Below are 15,682 nucleotides of genomic sequence, written 5' to 3'. Positions count from 1 at the left end.
GTTGGATGCATAACATGCATGTGCATCCCTATTAAGCTCCTGAGAGCATATTGCAAATAATGTGTCATAATTTCTTCATGATCGTTTGTAGGTCCTAAAATCTGATGCGATGTGTCACCTGAGTTATAAGCCTGTAATACACGTAGGTACAAGTTTTGGTTTTAGCTTTATTTTTCACTTGAAACAAACCTGCATCAAGTGTTTGATAGGCTAAAGGACTTATTTGCCAAATATATTACTGAACAAACACCCTTTACTAACTAAACACAATTCTGTATTAATATGTAATTTAACAATTTCCTTGCACTACAAAACATCAAGCATTTTCCATATTTCAACAATATATATAAACGCGAACCAACCTGTGGTTGGATGGTTAGAGGGACAGTGGTAACCCCGATCCATCAGGGTTCATGTCCTGGTGCTCGCATTATTCCTGAATTTATTTCAGAATTTCCGGCGATGTGCTATCAGTGGGAGGAGACGTTCCCGTCGACGACGAGACGCCTACGGTGACTTCGTAAATCTCAAGATGATATTTAGAAACAAAAATAAATACTCAAGGTATTTCCAGCCCGCGCATCGAGCGAGGCACTTTGCTAGTTCTAAAATAAAAAAAACATAAAAGAAAAATCACAAAAAAAATTTGCTTCGGCTTGACAGAATGCATCCTAACTAGATCTACAAATACATCAGAACAAAATCCATTTACCGAACAGATCCACAAATAAAAAAAATTACATAAGCACAAGTACTCGCTCTGCTCGCCTAGCTGATGTCCAGCACACACTCATGAACTGTAAATGAAGGCACGGATAGGGATAATAGTCTGTATGATGGATTCGTTGGTATAAAGTCCACGTCAGCAACCAACAGTATATCATACAAGTTCTTCAATGAAGCGTATGTTAGTCTGATGGGCCACACACATTAAATCAATGTAAATAAATTGATGGCCAGCACCCCGAGAGAAGGAAATTGGCTGCCGCAGCTCACACCAGGTCTAGCCAGGGCCCACATAAATTAATGTAATTACTCAGAGCTTGTGCCCACAACGTTGGTTCAAGATCATACGGTCACACACTCTCTCTTCTTTTATTTTAGGCCACCTCATCAAAAGAGTCTACATGGCAGATTTACCAACTATTATCACACGATCATTGGAGATGCCCTAAAGTAAATAAAGTAAAATAGACCAAAGAACATCGTAGTCGGCCATGACACAAGAGGGTGCACGAGAAAACTTAATGCACGAGGCCGGTAGAAGTTAGCGGGCACCGCATGATCGCCTAGGGTACGCAGCGCACACGTAGATGATCTCAACCGTGTACGTGGCTCTCAGCAGAGCACGGCTCATTTATGCACATCACTTCTTAATAATCACTGCCCATGCGGAGCATCGTCTCCTATAAATTGGGGCCATGCAAGTCTGCGTTTTCGCAGCAGGGAAGGCAGCCATGGAAAGCAAACATTTCATCAAGAGCGTGATCATGTGTGCACTCATACTGGGACTTGTCCCGGAACAAATCCAAGTAGCAGAGGGCAAGAGCTGCTGCAGAGACACCAGATCAAGAAACTGTTACAACGTGTGCGGTTTTAGGTACCCCAGTAGCTCCTGCTCAAAAATGTGTGGCTGTGTGCTCACAAGGGACCCCACATGTCCCAGGGAATACCCTAACCTCAACCTTCTCCCTAGCTCAGCTGGTACGTAAACCCAAGCCACTCTCTCTGTTTTCTCTGTATTATTTTGCTCCCAGATGCATGGAAGTTGCAATTAAGGTTGACTAATGCTTGCTGCTGCTGTTGCGGAGGAAGAACCAGATGCCGTTGAGTACTGCAAACTAGGATGCAGGCTCTCAGTCTGTGACAACGTCAACTCAGGTAGTAGTATATCTTAATTAATTCATCATCTGTATATATATAACTTTCAATTTATCATAAGAGGAAAAGTTTTTTTTTTTCGGTTTGGAATGAACATTGCGCATATCTTGATCTTGTCATCAGCTGAGCTTCGCAAAGACATGAAAGTCGGCGTGGAGCGCTGCGGCGATGCGTGCGGCCGGTTCTGCAACGATGCCACCAACATTGCATCCGTCGATGCTTGATCATGTATGAGCATGCGCTGAGATCCCGGTGGCTTACCTTCTTCGTCGTTGCTGCCGCCTCAGCCGTTATCTAGTTCTTGCTTTAGCTATGATATGTTAGCCTTTGATGCCAACTACTGTATGTTGCACCCTAGTATCTGAAATGTTGTGTGGGTGCCCCGGTTCAGCTGGTGTGTGCTCTGCTTCTATTTTGGGATCTTGCATGATCCTTTGAGGTGCTGGGCTGGGGTTCGCCGTAATCCCCGGTCATGTAAGATAGTATGTCGTGTGTGGGGTAACAAAAACCCTAGTAGTAGTTGTGAACCTTGGTTTCTCTTAATGAAATCGGAGAGGGAGGCCTCTCTTTTGATCAAGAAAAAGAAATGCACTGAGATCCCACGTTGATCCTTTATGTAGTATATCTGTACATACTTGAGGAAGATCTGCCATGAGTTCCAGAATTTACTTCGTTCACACTCAGTAGAGGAGCACTTCTAAACTTTATCTTCTACTCCCTCCGTTCATTATTATAAGATGTCTTGGATATTTCAATATGGACTGCATATGAACTGAAATGAGTGAACAAATGCACTAATAGACGGCTATATACATCTGATTCAGAAAAAAGGTTAGAACATCTTATAGTGGTGAACAGGGGGAGTAGTATTTAGTAAACCGGAGAAGCTCCGGTGATTGCCTTAACTTATTATATGTTTCTACATTGGCCACAAAGCCACATCATATTGCGCTGCCCAGCTTAGATCACAGGGAGCACCAAAACTATTCTCAACACCAGCCATTCCTCCGAACTACTTCGCTCACGGTTCCTGCATCGACTTCGTCGTACAGAATCGCACAGCGTCAGAGACCGCGAGGAATATATTGCTGCTTCCAATGTGCTCGGTGAGCTTCGACGCTTGCAGTTTTTCTATGACGACGGAACCAGGATTCGACAGAATGAGCTGCCAAAACACACAATACAAAACAACATTATCAGCTGCCAAGTGAAACAAGATTATTAGTTTTTAGAAAGTGTATGTGGTAGCTTGAATGGGTGTACCTGCATATCTCTTTTCTGAAGATTCTTGTATAGATCTTCAAGAGCATGTATGCCGCTTGTATCGATGTCGATGACCGCTGCACCAGCATTTTTCACCGGACTGCATCAGTACAATGATTGAAAAAAAGGTACTGTAGTTTGAAATTTCTGAGACCAACATATAATTCTACTTACGCGACATTTCCACAATCAGGAAACTGATTTTAGGCAATCCCACTGCTTTAGCTCTGTCTTCTTCGTCTGTCAGCCACCTAAGAATTCTGCCATGGAGCACCAGATATCAGGCCTATGAGGCTGAAGTTACTGAATTCATGTGTATTCTACCATTCTTCAAATTCAAAAAACATAATGTGTGATAAATTTACCATCTTTACCTTTCTCGGACGTAATTAGAGTTGGAAAAATAAATAGCAGAATCAACCCTCACAATCACCACCCCAGGAGTAAGTTTTGCTTCTGGATACTGGCTGATGTTCCGGTATATAGTGGTGCCGGGAAGGTTTCCAAGTAGGGCTGTCCTTGGCCTTGTTACTTGAAGAAGTATTTTGGCAAATGAGATTGCTACCTGGTAATATTCAGAACAACAAGTAAGTTCTACTTATGTCTCCACAAAAAGACATGGACATGTTATTATTTTTACATCAAAGATAATGGTTGGTCCTTACAGCAATCAAGAGGCCAATCTCAACGGATACAAAAACAACACCGAAAAAAGCTCCCATGCAAGCAATGAAGTCCAATTTGTCAACTTTCCAGATGAGAATTGCTGCTTCGTAGTCCACAAGGCCGATCACCGCAGAAATAATGATCGACCCTAGGATTGCATTCGGTGTATATTTGAATAGCGGTGTGATGACCAACAAGGTAAGAAGAACCACTACTGACATAACCACATTGGATACAGGAGTCTTGCAGCCAGCCATGAAGTTAACTGCCGAACGTGAGAAAGAACCTGAAAAAGAAAATACAGGATATAGATTTTGGCACTGTATTTTCCAGACAGTTTACTGTCAGCTCTGCTCGGCAAAAAAGGGTGGAGCTACCTGTTGTGACATAGCAAGATGTCATTGAGCCTACTATGTTCATGGTTCCAAGTGCTACCATCTCCTTGTTTCCATCTAACTGGTAGTCCTTCATAGCAGCAAATGTCCTTCCAATAGCTACAGCTTCCTGATGAAGTAGTCACACACAGATTGATGAGAAATCTGGAGATGCACATGACAGGAAAAACAAATATGTGTTCATATCAGCATACATACTGTCAAACCAACTATGCCGCAAACAACACCGATCTTGAAACCTTTTGCAACAAATGGGCCGGTGAAATAAATCTTGTGTACTGATGATGGGTTGATTCCCTGTTCAATGTGCTTCACCTGATGACCAAGTCAAAATTTTAATCCATGACAAACAGTGTATGGTCCATATCACTGTGCCCTAATTTTACTAACTTAGTCACTTACTATCTGAACTCCTTGCTTGTCGGCACGAGTAATGTATACAAAAAATGTTGCTAGAATCACTGAAATTATAGGAGCAATAGCTGGCACCCAGAAAAGCTTCCTTTTCTTCTTTCCCTGTGTAAATGAAACATCCTTAGTGGATATATAATTTTTTAAATGTTAAATGTGTTGTAAACATACAAGGAAAAAGAAATTCTTACGATGTACTTCGCAAACAGAAGGAAAACCAGGAAAGATACGCCAATCACAATTGTCTGCCAGTTCCACTGCATATACAAGCATCTCCTTGTCAGTATACTTTAGATAACTCACACAGGCAGTAGTACTATCTTTAGCCTATGGTAATCCCTTCCTGACGCGGGAAGACCACAAAAAAGAGGGGAACAAATTCACCCACCCGCTTCCAAATGAATATGACAAATGAGCTCCAAACATCTAAAAACACTTCAGCACTTGCAAAGAGATATTTTTTTTCCCAGATAAGTTATTTCCATATCGACATGGCATGATGTACTTCTATTAATAATGAAAATATTTTTAAGTTCTAGGAATTACAATGATGCTTTTATAATTCCAAAAAATGCAGCGCATGATGTTCTGACCAAGATATAAAATCGACATGTTACTGCTAAGCATATGAGATACGTACCCCGTGATGAACTGATCTCCAGACAGATTCCATGACAGAAACTATGTCGGTTTTCCTTGTAAAGTTTGCGATGCCCAACACGTATTTCAGCTGCTGCAGGGCAATAGTAATGGCAGCTCCCCCCATGAATCCGACAATCGCAGCATGCGACAAGAACTCTATAAGGAATCCTAACCTGAAAAAATTACCAACTCTTAGTCCAACGCACCTACATTATGTGCAAGCTTTTACTATAGGTTTGCATATTATACCTTAGAAATCCTAAGGCTGCTTGAGTGATACCAGCGAAGAAGGTTGCCGTGAAAGCGAGGCGCATGTATTCCTCCTTGTTTTTGACATGGTCAACCTCAGCTTGTAGAAGTGAACCTATCAAAAGAGAAACCACAGCAACTGGACCAATCGCTATATCCCTTGAGCTACCCATTGCAGCATAGATCAATGGAGGAATGAAGCTGGAGTCTGAAACCAACTAACGAAAGTAAATCATGATAGCAAAGCAAGCTTAAATGTTTCGCATCAAATCTCCACAACAGAGTCAAGAGGAGAAACTTACAAAGCCCATACTGCGGATCCAGATTAGCAAGCTTCGAATAGCCAATGTCCTATCAGAGTCCAACATTCAATGTCAGGCACGATTTTTAATAAGTAGTAAAAAAAGCCAAGGTGGGCTAGTCATCCTTGATGATACCTGAGGAATACAGAGACTTGCGATGGTCAGTCCGGCAATCAGATCGCCTTTGAACTTGTTGAGACTGTAATCCCTACCCCACCCAAATATAGGAAACAAGAACTCCAGCCCCATCATGAACCTCCTCGGTCCGGATTGGCCCTTATACTGACGCAGCGGGTTGTCGTGGAAGAAAGTCTCCCTCAATGTTTCTGTAAACTCTGTGGCCAAGTTCTTCGGAGGGGGGTAGCCCACTTTGTACACCAGCGGTGCTTGAGATGGGTCATTGGGGGGTGTCTGTGTGGTGATGCTAGGTTCATCTGCTGCCTCGTCAGATATATGATGAACCATCTCTGCTACTGGAACAAATTTTTGTTATCCTGGAGAAACAGTTGCATTAACTTTAGAACTGGAGAGGGCATGGAGGTTAGAAGTTTACAGTACTCCAAGATTGCAACAAATTATAACCATATAAACACCACCAAAATGACATCACGAAACGATGACCCTTACATGCATAGAAACTATCGATATTCATCATCTTTAATGGTTTTGTCTTTTTTTTCTATCTTAACATAGAATGAATTTGAATTTTAACTTTTTTATATTGCTAGTAAACTGATAAGTATGTAAACTTATTTTGCCGTGACTAGTTTTCGTACTAGAAAGAGATTGAATCAGCAGTATGTTAGTGGAGTACAGGTTATCCTGAATTTTTGTTTTGGGAGAAATATAGGTGATGCTTACTCAAGATAAACACGTACCTTGAGCTCGGACAACTAGAAGGCAAATCTTTTCGTACGAGGAGCTAAGAATAGCAACAGTGAATCCATTTTATGATATCTTCAAAATAGAAAAATATATTTGATATTTGATGCTCACTCTTATGTAGAACAACCATCTGTTTCTCTCAACTGTCCCATTCTAACCGTAAAAAGGATAAAAGAAAAGCTCGACTGTTTTGTTCAGTTCAGTGTGAATAGCGGATAATAATGGTGGAGTGTTGTTTCTTGTAAGCACGAGACTTTGCGGTGTTGGTCTGAAAGTCCAAGCAGGATTATTCAAACGATAGCAATAATTGGTGCAGAAAGTTCCAACTTCCAACTATTCGCTTTGAATCCTGACCCAACGGTAATAGATGAGCAACTAATACTACTACCTCCGTCTAGGTGAATAAGTCATTCGCGTAGTTCTAGGTCATCGATTTGAGCAATTAAATATATGTTATATGTCATGAAAAGTATATCACTAGATTTCTACACGGATGTAGTTTCTAAATATATATATTTTGTTACATATAATACATATTTAGATAGTTAAATCGTCGACCTAGAACTACGCGAATGACTTATTCACCGAGACGGAGGTAGTAATAAAAGCCAAATGAGTCGAGTTTGTGCCTAGGCTGAGATAGTCCAACTAAGATGACAGAAAATAGTACATAGTACTGTACTACATCTGTAGAATTCTCCAAATCAAAGCTGAGACGAAGAGCAGACAGATGAACAGAGGCAGTTGTTTCCAAGTGAAGGGATTGGTTTATTAATCTAAAGAGTACTGTAAAATTTGACAACCTTAATCTTCTTATAATGAGCAGTGACTGATCACCATTCCACCTAAACGGGTCCCAATTGCGAAGAAAGAAGCCCTTACCACATTTATTTTCAGAAAACCTAACTAGTAGTAGTATTTTCAGTAGAAATTTTCATTTTCGGCCAGTTTCATTAGGCTGTGGATGGAACCAAGAACACTTGGTCGCAGCTTATATCAGTGAATTGCCGGTTTCTCATCCATAAAAAAAGAGATGGATAAACTGCTGATTTGCGAGCAGAGGAACTCATGGCTAACAACAATAGCTGCAGCCGTAACAGACGAAATGCGACGAGTTTGTAATTTTGTATACAGAAAAAAAGAAGCACGAAGGACTGAAGGGGAGGGGAGAAGATGCGCATGGGTTGGATGAAAGAAATTACCGGATATACGGTGGTTCCTGTGATCGGTGGATGAAGCCGCCGCGCGCTCAGGGTTCACCGGCCCACGAATGGCGCATCCCTCTCGGCGTTGGCGCGGCGAGAGCGGATATATATATGCCTTCTGGAGGCACCAGGAGGATCCGCCTGCCGGGGAAACAAACACGCCCAACGGACAAAAGAGCGGCAATGGAAGGTAGCGCGATCTCTGCTGGTGGTTTGTTTATACCACGGAGAAGAGAGAGAGGGAGGACGGCGATGTGGACGTGCCGAACCAAGGAAGTCACGGCGGGCTCCACGGCCGTGGAACTGGAGCCGTCCTACGCCGGTCGGTCAACGGCACGGCGGTCAGGGTCTACGGGGACCAACGGCGGCGAGGGAAGGGTGATGTGGTTCAGTGTTTGGACCGTGGAATAGTGGTCGGGACGAGAGGTGAAGTGCATCGCGTGTGGAGCGGGGTGTTGGAATGGTCCAAGGGTGTAGCTTTCGCCCCTGTCGGGCGGGGCGGCGAGTTTGCCAGGACGGGAAGGGAATCCGTCTGTGCACATTTCAACCGGGTGGGACGTCCGGGGATGGGGAGAGGTGGACAAATTAATGGTTGATGAGATGTTTCCTCTTGCTTCTTTCGTTTCAAAATATAATTGAAGTTCTTTTTTGTGGGGAAAAATATAATTGAAGCTACTAATGCCTCCCCGGCGTTGCCGTGGGAATTTGTAGCAGTGCATAGGGCGAGGATTTATGGGGTGGGAAATATTGGAGCGTATGAAAAGAAAATATAATATATGTTTATTTGTACTTTTTTAAATAGAAGTTATCCTGCATTGAGTTGCTCAGTTAATTAGGAAAAACCGAGCGAAAATTAGACTGCCCAGTTAATTGTGGAGAATCGAACAAAAATCATCACAACCGCTGAGGGCTTTGACAAGACAGCACACATCATCATCGTCGTCACTTCTCCTATGAGGCATCACCGCCACCGCTATCTCGTTCAATTAATCTTTTGCTTGAGAAAAATGATTTTTTCTGGAGGTATTATCTTTTGACCTTCCCTCTATGGATCAATTCCTTCACCTCCAACCAATAAGTCTCAAACTTTTACTTAAACAAAAGATCTCCTCCGCATATTTGTGGCATAGGTGCTGGTCCTAGATCTCCCTTCCAGAAGCGAAGATGCCCCTTCAACTTTATGTCTTTTTTTTATTAGAAAACTTCCGATCTATCATCAACTGTCAATGTAGTACAAAGAACACCTGAAGTAAAAGTACATCCAAGTCAGTAGACCACCTAGCGACGACTACAAGCACTATAGCGAGCCGAAGATGCGCCGTCGTCATCGTCCCTCCCTCATTGGAGTCGGACAAACATTGTTATAGTAAACAGTCAGGAAGTCGTCATGCTAAGTCCCCATGGGACCAGCATAATTATGTTTCTCGCATTAAAGCACAAACTGTGCTTCTCAAAACTGAAACACAATTAGTACAATTTTGAAACACATGCCAGTTTTGAAGCATGGTTCTCAAAATCTATCAACTGAGATCTACTCTCTCTGTAACTTGATATGAGTCTTGACACTGTCATAGAATCTAAAAACATTTTATAAACAGTTACAATGGCAGTAGTTTTGAAGATCTTAACGCAAGGATGCAATGACAAAAATGATTCATGATTTAGACGTGAGGGATAAATTGTTTCCAAAAATGAAATCTACGAAAAAGGTTGATTCTTTTTACCTCATGGCAAGTCATCGAGCACTTTGAAGCTGCGCGGCGGAAGGGATGGCGCCGCCGAACGGCAGGAAGAAGGTGTGGGGCTGCCGCCGAACCGCGGGTAAAAAATTACGCCGACTGAGGACAGGATAACAACTGTGTTAGAGTGGTCATTTCAGTCAAAATCATTGTACTAACGGTACTGCCTTTTTTTACAAAATTTACATGGTGATTCTGGTAGGAAAACCAACGGCATCGAGCCCTTCAAAAAAAAAAAAATGCTGCATCGAGCTGAATCTGCTGAATGCTCCTAGCCCAACCGTACCAACGCTCAACAAGCTCACCGAGAAAACCCTTGCGGCGCTCTATGGTGGCAAACCCAGTCAGTCAAATTCCCCAGACCAACAGGAGCAGCAGAGCAGTACAGATTTGCCGCCTCGCCAATGCCAACCCCATGCCACTCTCGCCACCACTCCGCCTCATCCTCTCCTCCCGCCGCCGGCCCCTCGCCACGCACCACCGCTGCCTGTCCTCCTCCGCCGCCGCCGTAGCCGCTGCCACCCCGGCTACCTCAAGGGACCGCGCCGCCCACCTCGCCGCCGCCGTCCACGGCTCGGCCGCGGCCAAGAACTTTGCGCACGCCATCCGTTTGACGAAATCCCTCGTCCAGGCCTCCTCCCCCGGCGCGCGCCCGGGCGCTGCCGCCTTCGCCGCGCTCGCCTCCACCTCCAGCTCCCCTGGCCCCGCGCTCGGGGTGCTCGTCATCGCTCTCTCCCAGATGGCGCTCCACGACGAGGCGCTGTCCGTCTTCCACCGCCTGCCGACGCCGCCGGCGCTGCCCGCCTGCAACGCGATCCTCGACGTGCTGGTGAAAGCCCACAGGTTCGACCGCGTCTGGAAGCTGTTCGACGAAATGCTGAGCCGGGGGATGGCGCCGACCGTGGTGACGTACAACACGCTCATCAACGCGTGCCGGCATGAGGGTGCTGTGGCGAAGGCTCGGGAGGTCTGGAAGCAGATGTTGGCGAGACTGATTGGTCCAAATGTGGTCACTTACTCGACGATGATATCCGCACTTTGTGACGAGGGCTGCATTGCCGAGGCTGAGCGGCTGTTCCTTACCATGAAGGAAACAGGGATGCGACCCAACCATTACACATACAATGCACTGATGAGCAGCCACTGCAAGAGAGATGGTATCAAGAGGGCACTCACGTTGTACCAGGAACTGCTGAAGAGTGGTCTTGTTCCCAATGCTGTGATCTTTACAACGCTGATTGACGGTTTCTTCCAGGTGAACAGAACAAGTGATGCAAAAAATATTTTTCTTGACATGCACAGGTATGGAGTTGCTCCCACTGTGCCCGTGTACAACAGCTTGATTGATGGAGCTTTCAGGTCTGGTGATTCACAAGAAGCATTAACAGTTTATGAGGACATGACTCGCCTAGGTTTGTGCCCAGATGAGTTCACCTGCAGCATAGTTGTAAGAGGCCTCTGTTCTGGAGGTCAAGTGAAGGTAGCGGCCAGGTTTCTTGAAGCAATGCAGCAATCTGGTATTAATCTTAATGCAGCTGCATACAACGCGCTAATTGATGAGTACTGCAAGAATGGAAATCTAGCTGAAGCCCTGGCAACATGCACAATAATGAGTGAGGTTGGAATTGAGCCCAATGTGGTGACATACTCCTCCTTGATAGATGGGCATTCAAAGAAAGGGAAGATGGAAATAGCAATGGCTATATACACGGAGATGATAGCCAAAGGGGTTGAACCTAATGTGTTGACATACACGGCTCTGATTCATGGCCATGCCAAGGATGGTGACATCAATGCTGCTTTTAGGTTACAGAAGGAGATGGCGGAGAAAGGCATTTCTCCTAATTCAGTCACAGTGTCAGTTCTTGTTGATGGTCTCTGCAGAGAGAATAGGATTCAAGATGCAGTCATGATCTTCATGAAGCACTCAGGGCAGAAGAAGCATGCTGACATTCGTACCTGTTTATCGAACTCCACAACTGAGGAAGACCATTCAATCCCAAACAGTGTGACATACATGACCTTGATATATGGTCTTTATTTAGATGGCCAATACCGTGAAGCTGGTAAGTTCTTCTCTTGCATGAGAGAATCTGGTATGGTGCCCGATAGCTTCACTTACTCACTACTGATTCGTGGACAGTGCATGCTTGGCTATGTCTTGAATGCCATGATGCTCTATGCTGATATGGTTAAGGTTGGTGTTAAACCCATGACAACAGTCTGTCCTGACATTTGGTCAAGGGATGCACCAAATGATCTCAAAACTGTTGAAACATAAGTGTTGGCTCATCTGACTAGAATCAAGGCTTGAGAGAAGTTTCACAGAAGCCCAGTTTACAGATCGCGAACCCCATGACTTGTCAGTCATCACAATGAAGAACCATTCTGCTACATCTGGGACAGAACTGAGAGCTTGCCATCTCAATAGCCCTTCACATATGAGTTTCAACTAAGGGTTTCTTTTTGGAGAAATTGAACCTGCTTCTCAAGGCAAATGAAGGTTCAGCCAACTTCACATTAATTTGGATCATTTTGGACCACCAGCTCTGTGAATGGAAAATATGGGAAGTCCCGTACCTTATAGATGATATGTTGATTAATAGAAGCTGCACAAGATGATTGTAAGCTTTCTCTAAGGGACGCAGATGGCTATAATGAACAGAGCTTCAGAGTTGAAGCCCAGCTGTAGCAAATGACCGATTGACAGTAATGCGATCTAGCACGCTAAACCGCTTCTGTGCTGGTTGATATACAAATTGCTTGTGTTCTGAGCTAGCCGAGCTCGGAGTAGAGACGGAGATGCAAGTGTGCAGCACATGCTGCACTAGGACTATAATGGACGATATGATCCATATCACCTTAGTCATAGATAATTTGTACAGCTTCGCTGCTGATAGTCAAATTTGCTGCCACATGCGAGATGTGAAAGATGGTCTCCTATTTTTATGAGATTATTAATGAGGTTATGTAGTGCCTGATAGAATTATCATTGAGAATCTTGTATTTGTTTGAAATTTGAATGTTGATAGTGATTTGATAAAAAAATCACTCTGTTTTATTGATTATGGCACAGAAGTTTTTAATCGCACTTGTTAATAATGTGCGAACCCATCTTTTTCTTTTCTTTTCAAATTATTAGTCTGGTGTTGCAAAAAATAGGATGGTACAATCTGTCCCTAGGACTCCCAGAAGATAATGTCACCATTGTCACCAATAAAACCAAGATCCTTGAGCCTCCTTTCCTGGTAGTACTCAAGGTCATCTAATTCTTGCTCCCTCTCCTTGAAAATATCATTGATTTGCTCTAGTACTTTCTTTTCACCCACTCTCACTTCAATGGCGATTTGCTGTCTTGATTGCAAATCTTCTCTCTCCAATAGCTCTTCATCCTGAATATTTTATGCATGTTGTATCAGGCTAATCAGGAGGTAACCAACAAATAAGATGAAAGTGAATAACATTCTTTTTTAGTAGGCTCACCTCTTCTATGGTGGTGTGGTAAGCAGCAAGAGCAGATTTGCAGGCATTCTGGATGACTTGGCATATTGATTCCTCGTTATCACGGCTCACAGGCAGTTCAAGGTGCTCCCAAACTTTATTTCTAAAGAGGGCTTCCAAGAGAAATGCATCTGTTCCCCCGAGACAAAGCAATCGCAGGTAAGTAATCATTTGAGGAGGAAGAGATTCGCCAAGGACAACATCGAAGTATGCGGTCTCCCCCATGCCGTTTAGCTCTGCAATGTCAAGTTTGTCTTCATAGAATGGATCAGATTCAGAGATCTCCAGCGTCAGAGTATATGAGTCCCTTGATGAGTTTGCTTCGGTGAACCCATAGTCAAGTGCCAATTCAGCATTACTCTTGTCCAGGTCATACTGAACATATATCTGTCAAAGTATATCATTAAAACTGCTGGTTATGAAAGATTGTGGCAAATATTACATTACATATAACGAAAGTAATAGAAGTTGATGCATGCCTGTTCTCCAGATTTAACCTCCATTGGCGTCCGCAAAGAGAACACAGTATCCCTACCTAAAAAGCCCTTTCCTTTGATCTCCCAGCAGGATTCTTTTGAGGTAATATCACCATTGTGATTTATCTGATTTGGCAAAGTACCAAAATGATTATAACTGAATGTATTCGGAATCTATAGGTGCATCATGTATTGAGGGCAAAAGCATAGGTAAGCAATCTCTAACAAAAAATATTCCAACAGGTAGCATGACAACTTAATCACTAAAATTACTAGGATGCCCATTGACACAAGGAGAATCGACCTGGGAGCATTTTGGATAAGCAACGTCGGACCATGTAGGCATGTTTTGAGTTCAAAGATCTTACCAGATCAGCAAACGGTATGAGGGCAAGCTTATCCCCACGGAGCTCCGGGAAAACCCTTGATCTTAGTACTCCGAATGCCCATAGGAAATCATCAAATGTTATCGTACCAGGGAAAAGGTCTTTATTCGCGTTTATGATCTCAGCTTCAACATTATCGAATTCGTTTCGCACGTACTCTTTCACACCCATCGTTGTGCTCAGCAATTGTGTTCCTGCAAAGCAAAGGACAAAAAGCATACAAAGTTAATTACTACATCGGGTAACTACTAATCCACAAAAGATCGACGTTCAAGTTTCGATAGCGAAGGCATGGAATTTTCAATTTTGCACGGCATGCTCACCTTGTATCTCCAAGAGCTCTTCTTCTGACCTGCACTGGAGGCACGAAGCAACCACTCGAAAGCATCAGAACGTGCAAGATGAGGTCGTGAAGAAGCAGCAAAGACATTTCATCAAACACATCAGCGTCACCTCACCAGAAGATGGTGGAGTCGGTCTGGCGCGGGAGGATGGCGAGGTAGGGCGCCCACAGCGAGTCCCCTCCGCGCGCAGCCTCCCTGAGGATGAGCAGCGAGACGGAGACCCACGAGCGGAGGACCCCGCCGCTGCCACAGACGCGGCCGAGGTCGGAGGCGGCGACGGCGTCCGCGTCCAACCAGAGCTTCTTGGGCACCTCGGCGACGACCTCGCCGCGGGGCAGGTCCCGCGCCGCCACGAGGCCGAGGCCCTCCGGCACGACTGCCGGGGCCACCGAGCCCGTCTCCGCTCCCTGGGAAGAGAGCCAGCGACGGAAGTCCTGCAGCGCGGCGTCGGAGGGCGCGGACACCGCCATCGCCGCCGCCGATGCCCTTGTGGCTGCAGCGGCCGCGCGCGGGAGCAGGTGGAGGAGGGGCCTCGGCCTCCTGGGAAAGCGGAGGACGGGAGGGGGTCCGTGACCGGAGAGGAGTCGAGGCGGGAGGAGGAGGTGGTGGAGAGCTGCCATGGCGCGCGGGGAGGAGACGGGTACCGCGACGTGGGTCGCGGAGGAGATGATTGTTTGGATTGGGAAACGACGACCGTTGGTTTTGTTGTGTAAATGGCGGGAGTGGATATGATTAGTGCTGGGCCCGAGCTGCAGTGTCATCAACTAATAACAGCATCTTGCACCTTTTACCAGTTTTATGTTAGCTACTCCATCTATTCATTTTTATAAGATCTTGAAAACATTTCAGACAATGTGCAAAACAGCCTATTTTGAGCTGTTTGAAAGGACTTACAAAAGTGAACGAAGGGAGTACTTTTTTTACGTGTATGTTAGCTAATTATTTGACCTACATGTAAGTTGTCTTTTTTTTCTCTGTGCAAGTCAGATTTTCGTCCCAACTTCTTCCTCTTGCCGTCATCAGTTCCTCGCCCTCCTGCCGCCCTTTGAAGTTGGTCGGGCAGTCTGCCAACGGCGCTGCCGCGCGTGCCTCCCCTTCTCCAAGCTGCCACCTCCACTGCCACCTCCACTGGTTTGCCGCATCCCTAGCCATCACTCTAAGGGCCAATTTGGTTTCAAGGGATCCCCATTATTTCGAGGCAGTAGAACCACGGGCCAAGTTGACCCAGGGAGTTCCCTAAAGGCTAATTTGGTTGTTGGGGAAGTTCAACCCTGGCCCCCAACCCCCTAGGGGGATTTTAAGGAGCACGTGGAATCCCCTCCAGCCGGGGGGAGTTC

At 44.9% G+C, this 15,682-nt stretch overlaps 4 protein-coding genes across 4 annotated transcripts; 2 read left to right on the top strand and 2 right to left on the bottom strand.

Annotated features, from left to right (window-relative positions):
* The first annotated feature begins 1,457 nt into the window (after positions 1 to 1,457).
* LOC119309811 (probable leaf thionin) lies at positions 1,458 to 2,212 on the top strand. The gene is made up of 3 exons (XM_037585725.1): positions 1,458 to 1,704; positions 1,816 to 1,881; positions 2,005 to 2,212. Exons 1-3 carry the CDS (start codon positions 1,458 to 1,460, stop codon positions 2,103 to 2,105), a joined length of 414 nt encoding a protein of 137 aa, XP_037441622.1. The 3' UTR covers positions 2,106 to 2,212.
* A 459-nt stretch (positions 2,213 to 2,671) lies between these two features.
* On the bottom strand, positions 2,672 to 8,306 carry LOC119309809 (sulfate transporter 1.2-like). Its single transcript, XM_037585724.1, has 14 exons — positions 7,897 to 8,306; positions 5,945 to 6,303; positions 5,810 to 5,858; positions 5,508 to 5,715; positions 5,257 to 5,431; positions 4,808 to 4,873; positions 4,608 to 4,721; positions 4,404 to 4,520; positions 4,188 to 4,314; positions 3,810 to 4,096; positions 3,519 to 3,709; positions 3,319 to 3,404; positions 3,145 to 3,221; positions 2,672 to 3,046 (listed from the first exon to the last, which is right to left on the bottom strand). Exons 2-14 carry the CDS (start codon positions 6,272 to 6,274, stop codon positions 2,903 to 2,905), a joined length of 1,971 nt encoding a protein of 656 aa, XP_037441621.1. The 5' UTR covers positions 6,275 to 6,303; positions 7,897 to 8,306; the 3' UTR covers positions 2,672 to 2,902.
* Positions 8,307 to 9,668: 1,362 nt separating this feature from the next.
* LOC119309642 (pentatricopeptide repeat-containing protein At5g61400-like) lies at positions 9,669 to 12,603 on the top strand. Its single transcript, XM_037585608.1, has 3 exons — positions 9,669 to 9,720; positions 9,841 to 9,981; positions 10,151 to 12,603. Exons 1-3 carry the CDS (start codon positions 9,669 to 9,671, stop codon positions 11,917 to 11,919), a joined length of 1,962 nt encoding a protein of 653 aa, XP_037441505.1. The 3' UTR covers positions 11,920 to 12,603.
* A 114-nt stretch (positions 12,604 to 12,717) lies between these two features.
* LOC119309640 (fructose-bisphosphate aldolase-lysine N-methyltransferase, chloroplastic-like) lies at positions 12,718 to 15,106 on the bottom strand. The gene is made up of 6 exons (XM_037585606.1): positions 14,460 to 15,106; positions 14,325 to 14,353; positions 13,984 to 14,195; positions 13,619 to 13,741; positions 13,122 to 13,526; positions 12,718 to 13,030 (listed from the first exon to the last, which is right to left on the bottom strand). Exons 1-6 carry the CDS (start codon positions 15,104 to 15,106, stop codon positions 12,818 to 12,820), a joined length of 1,629 nt encoding a protein of 542 aa, XP_037441503.1. The 3' UTR covers positions 12,718 to 12,817.
* Between the last annotated feature and the right edge of the window lie 576 nt (positions 15,107 to 15,682).

Source organism: Triticum dicoccoides, chromosome 5B, assembly GCF_002162155.2.
Source record: "Triticum dicoccoides isolate Atlit2015 ecotype Zavitan chromosome 5B, WEW_v2.0, whole genome shotgun sequence".
Taxonomy (NCBI): domain Eukaryota; kingdom Viridiplantae; phylum Streptophyta; class Magnoliopsida; order Poales; family Poaceae; genus Triticum; species Triticum dicoccoides.
Note: the sequence above shows the minus strand (reverse complement) of the source record. Positions and strands in the feature narration are given on the sequence as shown.